Source organism: Abramis brama (genome assembly GCF_963993115.1).
Source record: "Abramis brama genome assembly, chromosome: 13".
In the NCBI taxonomy this organism is placed as follows: Eukaryota; Metazoa; Chordata; class Actinopteri; order Cypriniformes; family Leuciscidae; genus Abramis; species Abramis brama.
In genome coordinates, this window is record NC_139975.1 from 1,227,624 (window position 1) to 1,244,901 (window position 17,278).

At 38.0% G+C, this 17,278-nt stretch overlaps 1 protein-coding gene across 3 annotated transcripts in view; it reads left to right on the forward strand.

Moving 5' to 3' along the window:
- Positions 1-17,278, forward strand: part of LOC311094849 (uncharacterized protein) — a 37,827-nt gene that overhangs the window by 18,298 nt on the left and 2,251 nt on the right. The window contains exons 2-4 of one of the 3 annotated variants that reach the window (XM_084133024.1): positions 4,763-8,677; positions 8,957-9,066; positions 16,543-17,276. In XM_084133024.1, coding sequence (XP_083989150.1) covers positions 16,557-17,276 — 720 coding nt within the window. In that variant the 5' untranslated portion in view covers positions 4,763-8,677; positions 8,957-9,066; positions 16,543-16,556. The other 2 variants (XM_084133025.1, XM_084133026.1) reach the window with 2 other exon arrangements.

Sequence of the window (17,278 nt, forward strand, 5' to 3'; positions counted from 1 at the left end):
GACAAACGACATGGACTTGTGATGTCATCTTCGCGAGCAACTTACACCGGTGCTGACCGGACGTTTTAAAGTTGGAACGGTGTCTCTGTCTCAAAGGGCCTAGGCGCAGGAGCTGGCCAAATAGCTGGGGGGGGGGGTTGCCAAATAATGTAATAATTTTTTTTTTTTTTTTATCTTGTACATCCTCACATTGGAGTCTTGAGTTAATGTACAAAGTTTGGTTTCGATACGTGACAGAGTTCCTGAAATATGAACTACTTCCTGTTTTGGCGACTACGCCGCAGATTTCGTTTGGCTGTGACGGGCAAACGCTTCCGAAAATCAAAAATCCTTCTAGTAACTTTTGTGAGGCTTGGTCTAAGGATCATGTACGTCTAGTTTCGTGAAGTTCGGACTAAATTTGTGACCTGTGAAACTTTAGTTTCGCTTTCTGTTCAATCCACTGTGGCGGACAAACGACATGGACTCGTGATGTCATCTTCGCGAGCAACTTAATCCGGTACTGACCGGACGTTTTAAAGTTGGAACGGTGTCTCTGTCTCAAAGGGCCTAGGCGCAGGAGCTGGCCAAAATTTTTCTCCCGGGAATAATAATAATAATAATAAGAACTAGAAAAGTGCATTTCCGGAGGAACTGCAAAGTGTGCTTGCTCGGGTGCAGTGCACTAACGTTAGCAGGTAGTGGATAGATGCGAGATGCGAGAAAAAATGTGAGAATGCGAGAAAAAAGATGTCAAACTGTCTTTTATTTTCTAATTTAATTCCTCAATCAGTGCTGGACCGGCATTTTCTGTCTTCCGCTGAGCCCTGGCCGTGGTGTGCGAGTGATAGAGCGCGGCAGCAACAAACCATCAGCTTGCAGCGTAAATGCTCGGCCGAACAGCTGATCATAGCTGTACAGGGCGCCTTATTATTTTCCATCTCCATAAATATATCTAGTAGTAAAGCTAATGCAAGGGCTAGAAATCTAAGCTTTTGCTGATACTTCCTTAGCTGTGTCTGAAACCGCTCACTCGTTCACTAATCCCTACATAATGAATGGCAGTTGAGTGCACTACATCAGCAAAGAATTCGGACGCTGACATAATTATCACGCGCCAGAGAGCTCAGACAATTTGTCATAAACATTACCTACCCATCTTTAATATTTCCTTTTTTTGGCTGTATGAATTGTATGTAACAATTGTATGTATGTATTTTTCACGTTTATTGCGTTATTTGATTTAAAAAAAAGATAATAAAAACACTTGCTTGTCATATTTATTTACTTTTTACATTTATATGTGAAAATAAAAGAGAACAAAACACTACACAACACATTTGTTTATTCAAATATAGATATAATGGTATAGATAAATAAATAACCAGGCGTCTGGTCTTATAAATGATTGTTTTCTAACTCGCGTGCACCGTTGCCATGGTGACATTTTTGTTTATTTTTTATTCACGCTCTATCGCCTTATTGAGTCGGATTGTGGGAAATAGTGTCTCAGCAAGTGTACATCGTATGCGTTTATATACTGTCTATGATCGTATGTACACTCGAATTCAGAGAGGATTGTGGGTAAAAGTAGTGAAGAATGGAGGGAATGATGTCGTTCACTCAGAATTCGGACACCACTACAAAATGGCCGACACCCTAAATAGTGCACTATATAGTGGATAGGGAGCGATTTCAGACACAGCTCTTGTCATCATGGAGAGCGCAGTTCACGGTTGCATAGCAACGACAGACGCCACAGGAGAACAAGCGCTTGTGGAAAGGAGACAGCGGCGCGCTCGCGCTTTCCACTTGTTTTATGGTTTTTACCTATTTTTTTACAGTCTATGGTTTTTACACATCTAATGTGCGTTCCATTCGACAGGGTCCATACGCAATGTTCACTGCTCCCCTACCCCCTGAGCACAGTATATCAGCTGAAGTGGACTTTACTGACAATACCCGCTCATTTGAAACGCCCTGCAAATGTTATCAAAGAAAGTCAACGACGGAGTCGCGCAGATTATCATAAATATATATAGGACTACATTCATATTTTATTTTTTATATATTTACAATTATATTGCACTATTTTACAACTACCTAAAATAAAATCACTTTACTTCACAAACTAGCTAAGCTGGCTGCATTCACTGAGGTAAATTATAATCATTAAAAATAGTATATGTAATATTCACAACAATAACCGTTAAAAATACTGTCATTTGTATAACAATGGCGAAATGTATTACTTGCACACATACGTAAACTCCTCCATCGTTATGACCGTTCTGACTGGTGATGATCGACATGGTGCGCGAAATGACAGTTGGGTGATCATGGCTCTCCACTTCCTGTGAAGTGATGTATCGATGTTCCCTTATTCCCTATGCCGTGCGCAGTGCCCTTCGAACTGAACATGTTCGCTCCCTTCGGATTAGACTCTAACTTAAGATGGCGGAAAACCCTGTGAAGTCCACTTCGCAGTCCACAACGCACCTCTAGAGCGACGTTGTTGATTGTTTGAGCATGTGACTGCGCGTTTCTCCTTGTTTTCTATTGTTATGAGCAGCATATTTCCCGTACGCACAAACACAGCCACAGACAATGAATTGTTTGTTCGGTTATCGAAGAAGAGCATGATGTATTTTGTATAAAGTTTTTTTTTATTTTTTTTTTTTTTTATTAACTGCTTTGAGGATTGGAAATGCACAATTCATGCATACAAATCTGTATTAATAAATGAAGATGATTAAAATAGACCAATGCAAAAAACGAAATTCATGCCTGCATTTATTAAGACAAACCTGGTAAAAACGAATGCAGTCTATACACTGACTTGGCTGCTCTGTGAAATGTAATACAACAGTGCCACCTACTGTCTAAATGCATTAACATTAAAAGGTGAAACTCTTGCATAGACATAGGTAAATGGGTTTGTCTATTAGCCTGAAATAAAAAAATAAAAAAAAATAAAATCAGATCTTGTGCTTCCTCACATTGGAGTCCCGAGTTCATGCAATGTTCACTGCTCCCCTACCCCCTGAGCACAGTATATCAGTTGAAGTGGACTTTACTGACAATACCCGCTCATTTGAAACGCCCTGCAAATGTTATCAAAGAAAGTCAACGACGGAGTCGCGCAGATTATCATAAATATATATAGGACTACATTCATATTTTATTTTTTATATATTTACAATTATATTGCACTATTTTACAACTACCTAAAATAAAATCACTTTACCTCACAAACTAGCTAAGCTGGCTGCATTCACTGAGGTAAATTATAATCATCAAAAATAGTATATGTAATATTCACAACAATAACCGTTAAAAATACTGTCATTTGTATAACAATGGCGAAATGAATACTTACACACATACGTAAACTCCTCCATCGTTAGTTATGACCGTTCTGACTGGTGATGACATGATGCGCGAAATGACAGTTGTGATATCGCTCTCCACTTCCTGTGAAGTGATGTATCGATGTTCCCTTATTCCCTATGCCGTGTGCAGTGTCCTTCGAACTAAACATGTTCGCTCCCTTCGGATTAGAATCTAACTTAAGATGGCGGAAAACCCTGTGAAGTCCACTTCGCAGTCCACTTACGGTCAAATGGAACGCACCTGTTGATTGTTTGAGCATGTGACTGCGCGTTTCTCCTTGTTTTCTATTGTTATGCGCAGCATATTTCCCGTGCGCACAAACACAGCCACAGACAATTCATTGTTTGTTTGGTTAGCGAAGAAGAGCATGATGTATCTTGTATAAAGTTTTTATTTTTTTATTTTTTATTAACTGCTTTGAGAACTGGAAATGCACAATTCATGCATACAATTCTGTATATATTAATATACAGATGATGATTAAATTAGACCAATGCAAAAAACGAAATTCATGCCTGCATTTATTAAGACAAACCTGGTAAAAACGAATGCAGTCTATACACTGACTTGGCTGCTCTGTGAAATGTAATACAACAGTGCCACCTACTGTCTAAATGCATTAACATTAAAAGTGTGAGGTGAAACTCTTGCATAGACATAGGTAAATGGGTTTGTCTATTAGCCTGAAATAATAAAAAAAAGATCCAGATTCAGATCTTGTGCTTCCTCACATTGGAGTCTTGAGTTAATGTACAAAGTTTGGTTTCGATACGTGACAGAGTTCCTGAAATATGAACTACTTCCTGTTTTGGCGACTACGCCGCTGATTTCGTTTGGCTGTGACGGGCAAACGCTTCCGAAAATCAAAAATCCTTCTAGTAACTTTTGTGAGGCTTGGTCCAAGGATCATGTACGTCTAGTTTCGTGAAGTTCGGACTAAATTTGTGACCTGTGAAAATTTAGTTTCGCTTTCTGTTCAATCCAATATGGCGGACAAACGACATGGACTCGTGATGTCATCTTCGCACACTTAATTAATGTACAGATGAAGAAAGATTTCTGGTGAAGTGATTGCAAAAGTATTGTAATGTGTTCAGAAAGACAAACAAAGGAGATTTTTGTTTAAAGCTTTAATGCAGAACAGCAATAACATCAGGAACAGCAGCTCTTCTATTTCCTCATACGCACGTCCTAAACTCTCATCATTAACCCTGTAAATGCTGGGAAAGAAAACAGCAAACTATTCACAACTATTACAAACTGACTATATACAGGAGTGCTGAGAGAAACAAATCTCTCGTCTTCATATGTGGCCTTGACTAATTTAAAGAATGTGGGGAAAAATAGGCTAAAAATTCAAAACTTTTTTTGTTGTTATCCTGTGTTGCAGGTGAAGGCAAAATGGCAGGCATTATTCCCAGGCACGAAACAGGTGTTGATATCTGTGGATCAAGCTCTCACTGCTATATCATCCGCTCTGATCTCGGCTACTATATGAGGGCAAAAGATTTCAACAAAGGCTCAGACATCAGTATTCGTGCTCTGCACCCCGCCTACCAAAACAGAGACCATTACTTAGCTCACAAAACTCGCAAATGGAAGTTTTACATCATTAAGGGTGATGAATACCGCACAGTCAGTGACCTGTCAGAAGATGATAGATCTGCAGTCTACCCCCTTCCTCCCAACTATCGGGACGGAGACCATTACCTGTCAGCCTTTGGCTGGTTTTACATCATCTTCCAGAAGAAGGGCATTTGCAGAAGAACAAAACACCTGAGTAATGACTCACATTTTGTTGATTTTACCCTGCATCCCAATTGGAGAGATGGTCTCTATTACTGGGGTGATAAGGATCACTTCTACTTCCTCAAGCCAGAGTGGGGAGTTGAATACTACAAAGGTAAGGACTTCAACAAAGTCGTTACCTTTGACAAAGGCACTGCTAAGTGCACTGCTAAAGGCACTGCTAAAGGCACTGCTAAGTACATTACTAAGTGCACTGCTAAGTGCACTGCTGTCTATTCCATTCACCCCGATGTTCTGAACTTCCTGCCAGGCGGGCTGTCCATAACCAGCGGCCCCGCATTCAGCAAGTGGGTGAACATTGAAACTGTAATTAATGACAGTCTCACACCAGTGACATGGCAAAAGAAAGTTACTAAAAGGGTTGGATACAGTAAAGAGAAGATGTCCCAGATCACACACAACTGGAAGATAGAAACGTCAGCCACGATCTCAGCTGGAAAACTCGCAGGGTTAATTGCAAATGCCGAGTTCACCTTATCGAGACTATACGAACGTTCAAGTGTGAAGACTGAGACGGAAATCTGGAAAGAAGAGACTGAAGTGGAAGAGGAACTATCACATGAGCTGAAGCCGCACGAGCGTCTGTATGTGTGGCAGTACCAGCTGGGTCTCGGATCAGAACCGGTGTTGTTCTGCAAGGATTTGAAGATTACCGATAAGCCGGACCCTCCGACTGAAGTCCCGCTGCCGCGTGTAAACTCGCCCGTTCCACAGGGGCTTCCAGAAAATACCTCAACAAAAACAGGCAGAGAGGAGGCAGGCACTGTATAGCAGATATATATCGTTTTGTCTATTACAGTATGAAATACAATATTACTCAGCAATTTAAATGAACAAAATGCAACTTTAAAAAACAACTGCAGACAGATCTGGAAAACCACATTATTCATCAAAAAAGTCTCTTATATTACTTGTCTTTATTAATAGTATCATTAACACATTAACAGACTATATACAAATAGTGAGTTCTTCATTCATTGTTACTGTAATTAACAAATTATTTTTTTAATTAGCTCATATGTAAAGACTTGATTTATCATCCTTTAACAACTTTTTATTTTTAATTTTAAATGATTTTTTAATGTTCATCAAAACATTAAGTTATTAATTCACCGTACATAAATGGTCATGTATAAAGTAAATTAATGCAAATTTAAGGCTTAATTACTATATATAGGAACACTTACTATTCATAGAATTAATGTATAATAATGGTACGATTACAACATAATTATGTGTCCTCTTTTACATATATTAATCACATTTTAAATCCATTTTAATCAATGCTTTTGTTTTTCTTATTTCCTAAGTCAAGTCAAGTCATCTTCATTTATATAGCGCTTTTAACAATGTAGATTGTTTCAAAGCAGCTTTACAGAGATAAGCGTATAATTTAAGGTAACAGAGATTGTTTTGGCTTTATATATAGCGGTTCTTTAATAAAGTTATTTTCCAGCTCAAGTTAGTTTTGATTGATTCGCTTCCGTCGCAACGATCATTTGTTATTAAATTAGGGGCCGCTAAGCAAGGCTGGATTAGTACCCCCAGGGGCCCCTGGGCACTGAAGCTCATTTTTGTCACCAGCTCTTGCTCTATGAACTCAACTAGTGTCAGCTTTCTACATAATACTTGAAAATAAAATGGGAGAGGAGCCTAATAGTAATGTGTTGTAGCCACTTTACATCTGTGAACATAATACTTTCAATATCATTATGTTGTTCTAAGTCAATTAAACACACATTTAATTGTATTAATTGCGAGCAAAAGTTAAACAAATGTAAACAAAATGAATTTGCATTTAAATTCAGTTAAAATACATTTAATGTTAATCACGCTACACTACATTGAAAAAAAGATTGACTTTTAGTTAGGTTAATGAGTAAAATTTTGTGAACTTACAGAGTTCAACAACACAATGAGCTAGAACAACTTCAACTTAAACAGAAAAGCTGAAATAACATTTAACCATGCATGATATATGAATATGTTGTTTAATGCGCATGCGCGAGAAATACTACGTCATTATGACACTCTACTTCACTAGAGTTTGAAAAATGCGCTGTGTTTTGCGATCCGTGATGATACTGAAGCTAGCCAAACAAGAGAACAAAAGGAGCACCACGTTTGGATGTTTTTTTGCAGATGAGACGTTATGCTGATAATCAGTCAAGTAAGTATATCTTGATGCTTTCTTTAGTTAATTTTTTTCACCGAAACATGTCAGTTGCTGAGTGCATTTTAATCGCAGATATTATAAACTCAATAGAAGGTGAATGAATCATGTTTTCAATAATTTATATATGACTGCATTCTAATAATGTCTTACATTGTAATGTGAGGAAGGCGCGTGTGGTCGTGTTCGAGGAATAGCGTACCGCACGATATACGTCACCTTTTCTCATTAATATTCATTAAGCTAGCGACGGTTGCTAGGGGGGTCAAACTCGCGCGTGTCACTCATGCTAGACGCATGTAAACAGTTTACGGACGAGATGTCTACTGAGCTAAACCTGCTAACTCTGTCCGAGAATGATGTCCCCGGTGCCAAATTCACTGGTATAGAAGTAGAAGAACATACAAATATTCAATTGAAGAGATGGCTTGAGTGTAGAGGGCTGAAAAAGACGGGAAAAAGAGCCGACCTGATCCAGAGGTAGATTGTTATCGACAGAATTTCTCCCCCAAAAAACATCGCCTTACGCCACTGACAGTGACATTTTGCAGTTTCAACAAGCTATCTTTTCTACCACCCTATGTCCTGTCTGTCATATATACTATGTCCTCTGGTTGTCTTACGTCTGACAGTTGTTGGGGGTAATTTATATTATTATTATTAATGTATTTATTTTTTGTTTAGCGATCGCTAATGCTACTTGGTCACAACCAACAACACTTAATGGGTATTTCATTGTTATTCATGATGATTTTAAACTATTAACTTTTGAATTAAAATGTTTAAAAGATCATTTCATGTGTATGCATTTCATTAGTTTTATGTAAAATACATTTTGATCAAAAATTCCCAAGATATCAATTCTATGTTAATCTACTCATTACCTCAAAACTTAGAATATTTTCTATTGTCTTTCTTTATTGCTTTCACTGTACATACAATGAAGGCAATAGTGCACAACTGTTCTCTTTGCAATTAACCTTCATTCTCTCTGTGGATATAGGTTATAAATGACCCCTATATGTAAACAAAAATGAAATAATAAATCCAAGTAAATGTTTATAGAAAATAACTTTTTAAATTTTCAAAGTGTAAGATGTAAGAATACCTTATTTAATTTGCATTGGTCCTGGGTTTGCATGGGTCATATATCTATATCTGTGTAATTAATAAAGTTATGCTTAATTCCCTGTAAAGTAGCAATAAAAAGGTTCTCTATTTTGAATCACTTTAAGCCCAGTGTCAGTAAAGATGGCGTAGTCAGTGGAATCCTGGTGTTTGTGGGAAATAGAAGGAACCTTGCCCAGCTTTCTGGTGACTGAGGTAATCAATCACATCACACATTCATCAACAGTTAACAGTCAAAAGTTTACATACACCTTGCAGAATAAACTGCTTCATCAGGGTAGTACTAAATAAAAATAAAACGTATACATTTTTGTGATCCCTATTATTGCTAAAATTGTTAACATTTTCCAGATACTGCAAGGTGTATATCAACTTTGAAGCGCAACTGTATATCTATCTCTTTCATTCAATTGAGCCAAATATAATAATGGACTGGATATGTATTATAAACAAATTTTTGTTTTTTTCCTCAAGGCATTTTTTCTGACTTTCCTGCATCTTTGAAACATTTCCATTCATATATACTCCGGAGAGCATCTGGGACATTGACATAAACAGCACTTTCCAACAACTTAAAAAATTGGGTGACAAATAATTTTGTTTTTTGTGCTTTTGGAGTTCTTCAGGGTTTTTTTGACAAACTTAGATTCACTGTAATGCTGGAGTAAGCATTTGGTCCTGTTTAATGTTGGTGCTGGTAAAGGTTTAAAGGGATACTCCACTTTAAAATGAAAATTCTGTCATCATTTACTCACCCTCATGTTGTTTCAAACCTGTATGAATTTCTTTCTTATGCTAAACAGAAAGAAAGATATTTAGAAGAATGTCAGTAACCAGACAGATTTTGGTACCATTGACTTCCATAGTAGGAAAAAAAATCAATGGTCAATGGGACCCAAAAACTGTCTGTAGGCTCGTCTCTTAAATGAACCGAAACTCAGCGTACTGTATAAGCTAGGCTACTTGCCTCACAGACCTGAGAAAGAGAAAGCATAAAAAGTCTACTTTTAAACAAAACAATTCAAAATAAAAGAAAACAGACTGCTCTCTGCTTATGCAATCCGTATAAAATGTGAATTTCTCTCTGGCGCGTTCACTACTGTGAAGATCGCGAGTCCGCATCGTCAACGTCAACTTTGACATAGAAAACACTTGTTTATTAATAAACAATTGAAATGTCTCCTTGATATATTTGACATATTAATAATCATTACTTTTCCCAGTTCTTTGTGACAGCTTTTAGGTGCGTTATTGGCAGCGCACCCTTACATGTTACATGAACGCGTCCCCACTGCTCAATAGATTTTAGCTTGTGTGTGATTTATCGCGGGCACGGGTCGGGTAACGGGCCAAATATTAATGGGTTTGGGCGGGTGCGGATTTAATTTTGATATTATCACGGGTGACGGGTCGGATCTGGTGCTGAACTTTGCGGGTACGGGCAGGGGGCGGGTCTCCAAAAATGGACCCGTGCAGGACTCTGGTTGGGATTACACCGCAATTGTGCAGTCATGGCTCTTGTAAACTGTAGCCCTACTAGCCAGGGGATTCGTTATATCCTCGCTTTGCAAAGTGTATGTACATAGTTTCGTTTATGTTCATCTGTGAAAAACTCATTTTAACGTACAATTTTTTCCAAATGGTTTTCGAGGCCTGGGCTTTTCTACACTTCACTTGTCATTTTACCTCCACACGATATGTCTGCTTTTAATATTCTAAGTTGGAATGTGAGGGGTTTAAACTCACCAATAAAGCGCACTCGTTGTTTGGAATTTTTGCGACGGAAAAATGTATCCATTGCGCTACTCCAAGAAACCCATTTAAAAGACGGAGAAGTTCAAATATTATAAGATATTGGCATGTTCATGTGCGCTTAACAAATCTAAAGGTGTCTTAATCCTGTATAAGAGATCATCACTAAGTTTATCTGTGGATTCCATTGGGAAAGATGATTGTGGGCGGTTCGTATATGCAGCCACTAGAATTAATCATACTAAAGTCCTTTTAACATCTATATATGCACCGAATGTATGTGACCACCAATTTATGGATAATATTCCTGGAACTTTGATTAATTTCAATGATTATATTATTATATTAGGCACGGATTTCAATGCTTGTGTCCACCCTGAGTTAGACCGCAACGCCCTCGTCAGTAGCTCTTAATAGCTTAATCGCAGAGCTTAATCTTTATGTAAACCCATGGCGTATTAAAAATGGTAATAATTGGTAATAATTCCCACTTTACCAATATCTGCTCAAGAATTACTGGATGCTCCTCTAACACTGGAGGAACTCCACAATGCAGCTAAATTGTTGCAGAAAAGTAAATCTCCCGGCCCTGATGGAATTCCTCCCGAGTTCTATCTAGCTATCTGGGATATTGTGGACCCCCTAATTCTGAAGTCCGTGAATTATGCCATTGATCATGGCACACTTCATAGAGATCAAAATGTTGCCACACTGTAAAAAATAATTCTGTGGCTTAGTAAATATTACAGAAATTTTTAACTTTATTAACTTAATAAAATCTCTGAATATCGTTTACTTGATTAAAAATTGAGTAAAAATCCAACAGTTAATTTTATCTAAAATTTACAGATATATTTAAGTTTTTTTCAATAAAATTATTTAGTATTTGACTAACCAATTATTTCTTTATAATATACTTAATATATTTGTGAAATTTCTATCAAAATATTTGAGAATGTTGAATTAAACTGATCTGTTTCAAGAAACAAAAATATTACTTAATTCAAATCAATATTATTAATATATTTAACACACTCTTAAAATTGAGTAAGTTTACTCAATTAAAACAATGCACCCCTCCCCCACCCTCTGACGTGACGACAACTCGAGGTTGGTTGAGTGAGTGCGGGCTGTTTGAACTCTCCAGTCTCCAGAACAACAGTTCTCTTCTCAGCGTCGCAGATTTGGTGCATTTCCTCTGTGAAATTCAGGTTTGTGTATGTTTTATTTTATATATTAAATCTTTACTGTGCTTTAAATCATATTTAATGCAAAACAACATACAGAGGCGTAATTCGACACCTGTCTTTTTGCGTGATTGAAACGCTTTGCATAAACACATGACTTCATTCCTAATGATAATGAATATAATTATTATCATTTGGATGATAAAATGTCCTCAGAACTGTCACTGTTTGTTTATTGGCAGGTTATGTCAGTCGCTCGCAGTATCTATCGGCTGTGAGTGAAACGCAGGACGGCGGTATGAAGTTCGAAGTTCACCCGCAGAGGCGAGTCCGTCTCCGGCACAAGGACCAGCGCTGATCCGGTGGATATTGGATAACAGACTGGTTGATTACACTTAAATTAGGCTACCTGACTTTTTAAATATTTAATTTTTACTTATAAAATGTTTGTTAAATGAGTTTAAATGTAGGCAATATTGTATACATGTTAAAAACAGTGTAAAATGTGCTGTATTGCTGTACTCATTGACAATAAAGGCCAATGTCATGTATACTGGTGGTTGTGTGGAGTACTATTTTACAAAGGTTTAGAGAAAATAAAATGTTAAATTATTTCTACTCAATTTTATTTGTTAATGTACCAGATGCAGTTACTCAGATTTACTTAATTTTTTTACTTGCATTTACGCAATTCATACAGTATATTTCATTGATTTCACAGCTTTAAAATTTACTCAATTTTTTTTAGTGTAAAAATGTTTCACCAATAAAATTGAGTAAATAATAGTTAAACTTAGTTATCGTCCAATATCTCTGATATCAGCCGATGTCAAGATCCTTGCCAAGATCCTTGCCATTGGAACCATATATTGACAATCTGATTCATTATGACCAGACTGGCTTCTTGAAGGGCTGTTTAGCATCGGATAACATGCGCCGACTATTACACATTATTGATTACGCTCAGACCACTAATGCTACTTCTGCCATTTTTTCTTTGGACGCTCTCAAAAGCATTTGATAGGCTTGAATGGGATTATCTGTGGGCTGTTCTGGAGCGTTTTGGATTTGGCTCCAAGTTCCTAAATATTTTATGATTGTTATATAAATGTCCTTCTGCTTCCTTATCAACAGGTTTCTGTCAATCACAACCTTTCTTACTTCGAAGAGGTTGTCGGCAAGGTTGTCCCTTGTCACCAATCTTATTTGCACTCTCACTAGAACCTCTCACACAAGCTCTTAGACAAAGCCAAACAGTAACACCTATAACTATTAACAACTCACACCACCACATCTCATTATATGCCGATGACATTATGCTTTATCTTTTAGACTTAAATACTTCTCTACCAGAAGTTTTGCGTCTGTTCAACTCCTTTAGCACTATGTCTGGTTATAAAATAAATTGGAATAAGTCATCCTTAATGGCACTTAATAGCATTACTAAAGCAGCATCTCTACCTAGTGGCCTTGTCTTTGCTAATTCATGCACCTATCTTGGTATTAAAATTGCTGATTCTTTGTCTAGGATTGCTCAGACAAATTTTTCTGAAATCAGTCACGGTTAAAATGAACATTTTTACCCAGAGTTAACTTTTTATTTGTCATGCTCCCGTGTTTTCCTCCCCCAAATTTTTTTTTTGAATTCATTAATCTCTAAATTCATCTGGGGTGGTAAGCGTCCTAGAGTCAGCCTTTCAGTATTACAGCGTGCAAAACTGCATGGCAGTCTTGCACTTCCTAATTTAATGCTCTACTACTTTGCTTTCCAAATTAGGGCCATGCGTGTCTGGGTGGACACTCACTCCAAAGTACCCTGGAGAAGCATTGAGTCTGACCGTGTTCTTCCCCATAGACTTCAAGATCTGCCTTTTACTGGTGTAGGCTAAAGAAGTTTACATCAGAAGTTCGGAAATATTATTTCAGTTACTTTAAAAGCTTGGTTCAATGCAGAAAAGATTACAGGTCACGCTAATAAAATCTCACGTCAGTCTCCTCTCTGGAACAATGCCCGCCTATTATCTGGTAATCAACCTTTCATTTACCCTTCCTGGTCCTTAAAAGGTGTGTTCACATTTGGTGATATATTCAATGGCAGTGGATTGCGCGCATTCCAAGATATTCAAGCGGATTATTCTTTGCCAGGTACCTCCTTTTTTATGTACTTGAAGTTGAGGTCTGCAATGAAAGCATACGGGGTACCTTGGAATTCTAGCCTAGATGATCAACCATTGTTAAAGTGGTTCAAAAATACTGGGAAAATTCAGGGCACAGTCTCCTTGATTTATAAACAACTACTTGAATGTTCATATAAGACCCTGAAGGTATTAGCTGTGTGGGAGAGAGAACTCTCATGGTTGGGCTATAGTCCTGACTGGAATACAGTTTGGTCAAATCTCTGTCTTACCTCCAAAAACCCCTCGCACATTCTTATTCATTTCAAAACTGTACACAAAATGTATTGTACCCCATACAAGCGATACTTGATGAAACTCTCATTAAATCCTAATTGCAGTCTGTGTAACAATAACTCTAAAGGTACTTTTTTTGCATATGTTTTGGGACTGTTCAGTTATATCCAATTTTTGGAAACATGTAGTTCAAGTACTAAAACATATCACAAAGTTGCAGTTTGACCTCGACCCTTGTCTTATGTTGTTGAATGATGATTCTTCATACAACTTTACGATAGTTCAGAGAAGATTGCTAATGTCTGGTTTCACTGCTGCTAAAAAAAACAATTATACAGCAATGGTTCACTCCTGACATGGATCTTAGAAGATTCTGGCTGCTGTCTTTTCATTATATTGCTTGTTTAGAGCGCAGCACTGCAAGGATTAATGGGGCTAGAATACAAACGGTCACTTATTGGAGTAGTACAGCCCAAGCTCTAAAAGAATTGTTTTAAATTGATGATGCATTATTTGTGCTGTAATTGGCTGCCGGGGTTTATTTGTATGTTCCCTTTAAGTTACCCTTCCTTGTGTCCTTTGTGTGTTTTGTATCTTTTTCTTTCATTGGTATTCATGCTGTCATCCAACATTTGTAATGTTATTATTTAAAAGAAAAGAAAAAAACAATCACAAAAAAAAAGTGTTGGTGTGACGACGCGTCAGCGGTGGTCGCTTTTACAGTTTTTCTCGATTGCTTAAACACATTTCTTGAAACTATGCCTCATATTCTCAAAACTGTAAACACAAATCCATAACGCCTCACCCAATTCCCCAAACATCCTAAATTCAGGTCAAAATGAAGCTCTAGACTCAAAACCATTCACTCTTGCTGAAAAAACAGACTTTGCCCTCAGACAGGACACACAAGCCCTCAGAATCACACACACTACAACATAGTCTAACACACTGGTGCAATAAATTCAAAACAACATTTCCAAAACTGGTAAGTTATGTTGCTTGTGGTTCCCCCATCACAAACCTTTTCACATGATGAACACAAAAGTCAACCAGTGGATACACTGGCACATTTTTATTCATACATGTTCTACACAGTACAACACACACACAAAAAAAACATTTTTTTTTTTTACTCTCTCTTCTAATTTTTTATATATATATATATATATATACTTACAGTAAGATGTGTGTGACCATCATATGACAGTAAAAGAGCACACACAAACCTTATTCTAATATGGAATTTTATTGGAATGGTAAAGAGTGTTGGTCGTGACAGGAGGGCCTCCACTCAAGGAGACAATATGATGGATACGTCTAAGAATGTTCCACATATGGTTGAAATACCATCATTTACCTAGAAAGATAACATTCTGGAGTCAAGACTATAAAGGAGAAAGGATGCCCTCCTTCACTGTCACTTCACTATATAATCACTCTGTGTGACTGTACGACTGCTGGCCTTTTCTTGCAAGAAAATAAACCTCATCAAAGACTATTGGAAATGTTTGTCTTTTATTCAGTGATAGAATTTTGTTTGCCACCACTCCTCCCTGAAGGTTCTTGGGGCGACGGTAAAGTGACTAAAATTTGGTCTTACTTGTAGCCGAGCCTCCCTCATAGTCATAGCATTGATAAAGACATGGGCAACTAGAGTAGCTTGAATTTCATCTGAGACTGCTTGTCTTCTTGCTCTTCCTCCTCCTCCTCCTCCTCCTCCTCCTTCTTATCCCTCCTCAATCTCTTCCTTCATGTCATTCTAGATCCATTGTTCCAAAACTCAATAATCTGATTTGGGCCCTTTTCTCTATCTATTGAAGGATCTGATTGGTGTGTGATCAATTTTGACTAGTGTTTCCACCTGGGTAATTGTGTGTAACTGAGCTGAAGCTGTGCTGACTTGAGTGAACAATATTGAATGCTAGTGCTTTATACATGACAACATGGTCTAGGCAATGAGAAATGAAGGGATTTGTGTGTAGAGTTTTGCAGTGACAGTTCAACAAATCAAATCTGATAAATAGTGTTTATAGTTTAGTGAAATGGGTGTGCTTTTTGATAAATGGCATTATGGTTTTGAAATTTTAGTTCAAAAGCCTGGTTATAGTGTTTAAGCAATCGAGAAAAACTGTAAAGAGCATTTCCTACACTTTACTGCAGTTCAGCTTAAAGAGCAGCTGAACACGGCAGACTTTATCTTTATCTGGTTTATCAGTGTGTGCTGTGGCCATTTCCCCTTCAGCACATAAACAGCTCGTTCCCTACACTGCAAAACATGCTTTTCTTACTTAGTACTTTTGTCTTGTTTCCAGTCCAAATATCTAAATATTCTTAAATCAAGATGCATTTACTAGATGAGTAAAATGTCATAAGAAATTATGTCTTGTTTCCTGATAAAAACAAATTAAGTGAGTTTTTGCTTAAAACAAGAAAAAAGATCTGCCAATGGGGTAAGAAGAAAAATCTCACTTAAAATGGAAAACATTGCCACAATTGCTGATCCACCCCTGAACACACCGTCTCGACGACTCAGCGCAAAACTGAGTGTGTGTGCAAGTGCGCTTCCTTATATACACTCTTTTTTGGGGCGGGTGCACGATGAAGAGCTCGCATGGCAATGTCCATTGGCTCGTTTAGTTTACACTGACGTAACATTTAGGTTCAGGAGGTTACATTAGTTAGAAATAAATGTCATTTTCTTTTTTCACAGTTCCTGCTCTAATCATGGAGGCAGCAAAACTTTTATGTGATTCGCTCTTCCGCTGGCTGGAGAACCGAGAGGACTGTGCAGAAGAGCTGAAGAAACTGGCGCAAGAGCTGAAAGATGTTCATCAGGGCAGCAACATCGCTCAGGTGGTCGGAGCTGACACATCTGTGGCCTCAATATCTGGAGAAGTGTTTACCTCTGTCTTCACAGGAGGTCTGGCCAGCCCTCGGTTGATTTCTGCAGCAGCTGGCTCTCTAGCGGGCACTGCAGTCAGCGTCACTTCCACATTGGTAGAGACAGGTGTCTCCAGCAGTACCTTTAAAAAAGCTACTGAATTAATTAAGGAAGATGAGAAGGTTGGCACGAGCATTCAGAAGCTACTGCGAGATCTGAAGGACGGGTGTGCAGAAACACAGAAGGCCAGGTGTGGAGAAGCGCCGCTCGGGACTCATGCTGATGAGCTGGACTGTGAGATGGCCACTCTACTTATGTGGGCTCTGGCCAGAAGAAGTAATACTCCCGTACCCCTAGACTTTCTCAGAGATTTCAACAGGGCCACGTTCTTTCGTCACATGACACCTGGTGGACTGGATCCAGCCGAGGCCTCACGCCTTATTTTCCACGCTCTGGGCCTTGCTTATTTTGATCAGATCAAACAGAGCCTGAAGCTAGTCGAAGAAATGGCGAAGAACATCAGATGCATTGGCATTAAAGCTTCTGCTAAAGCAGGATCAAAGGT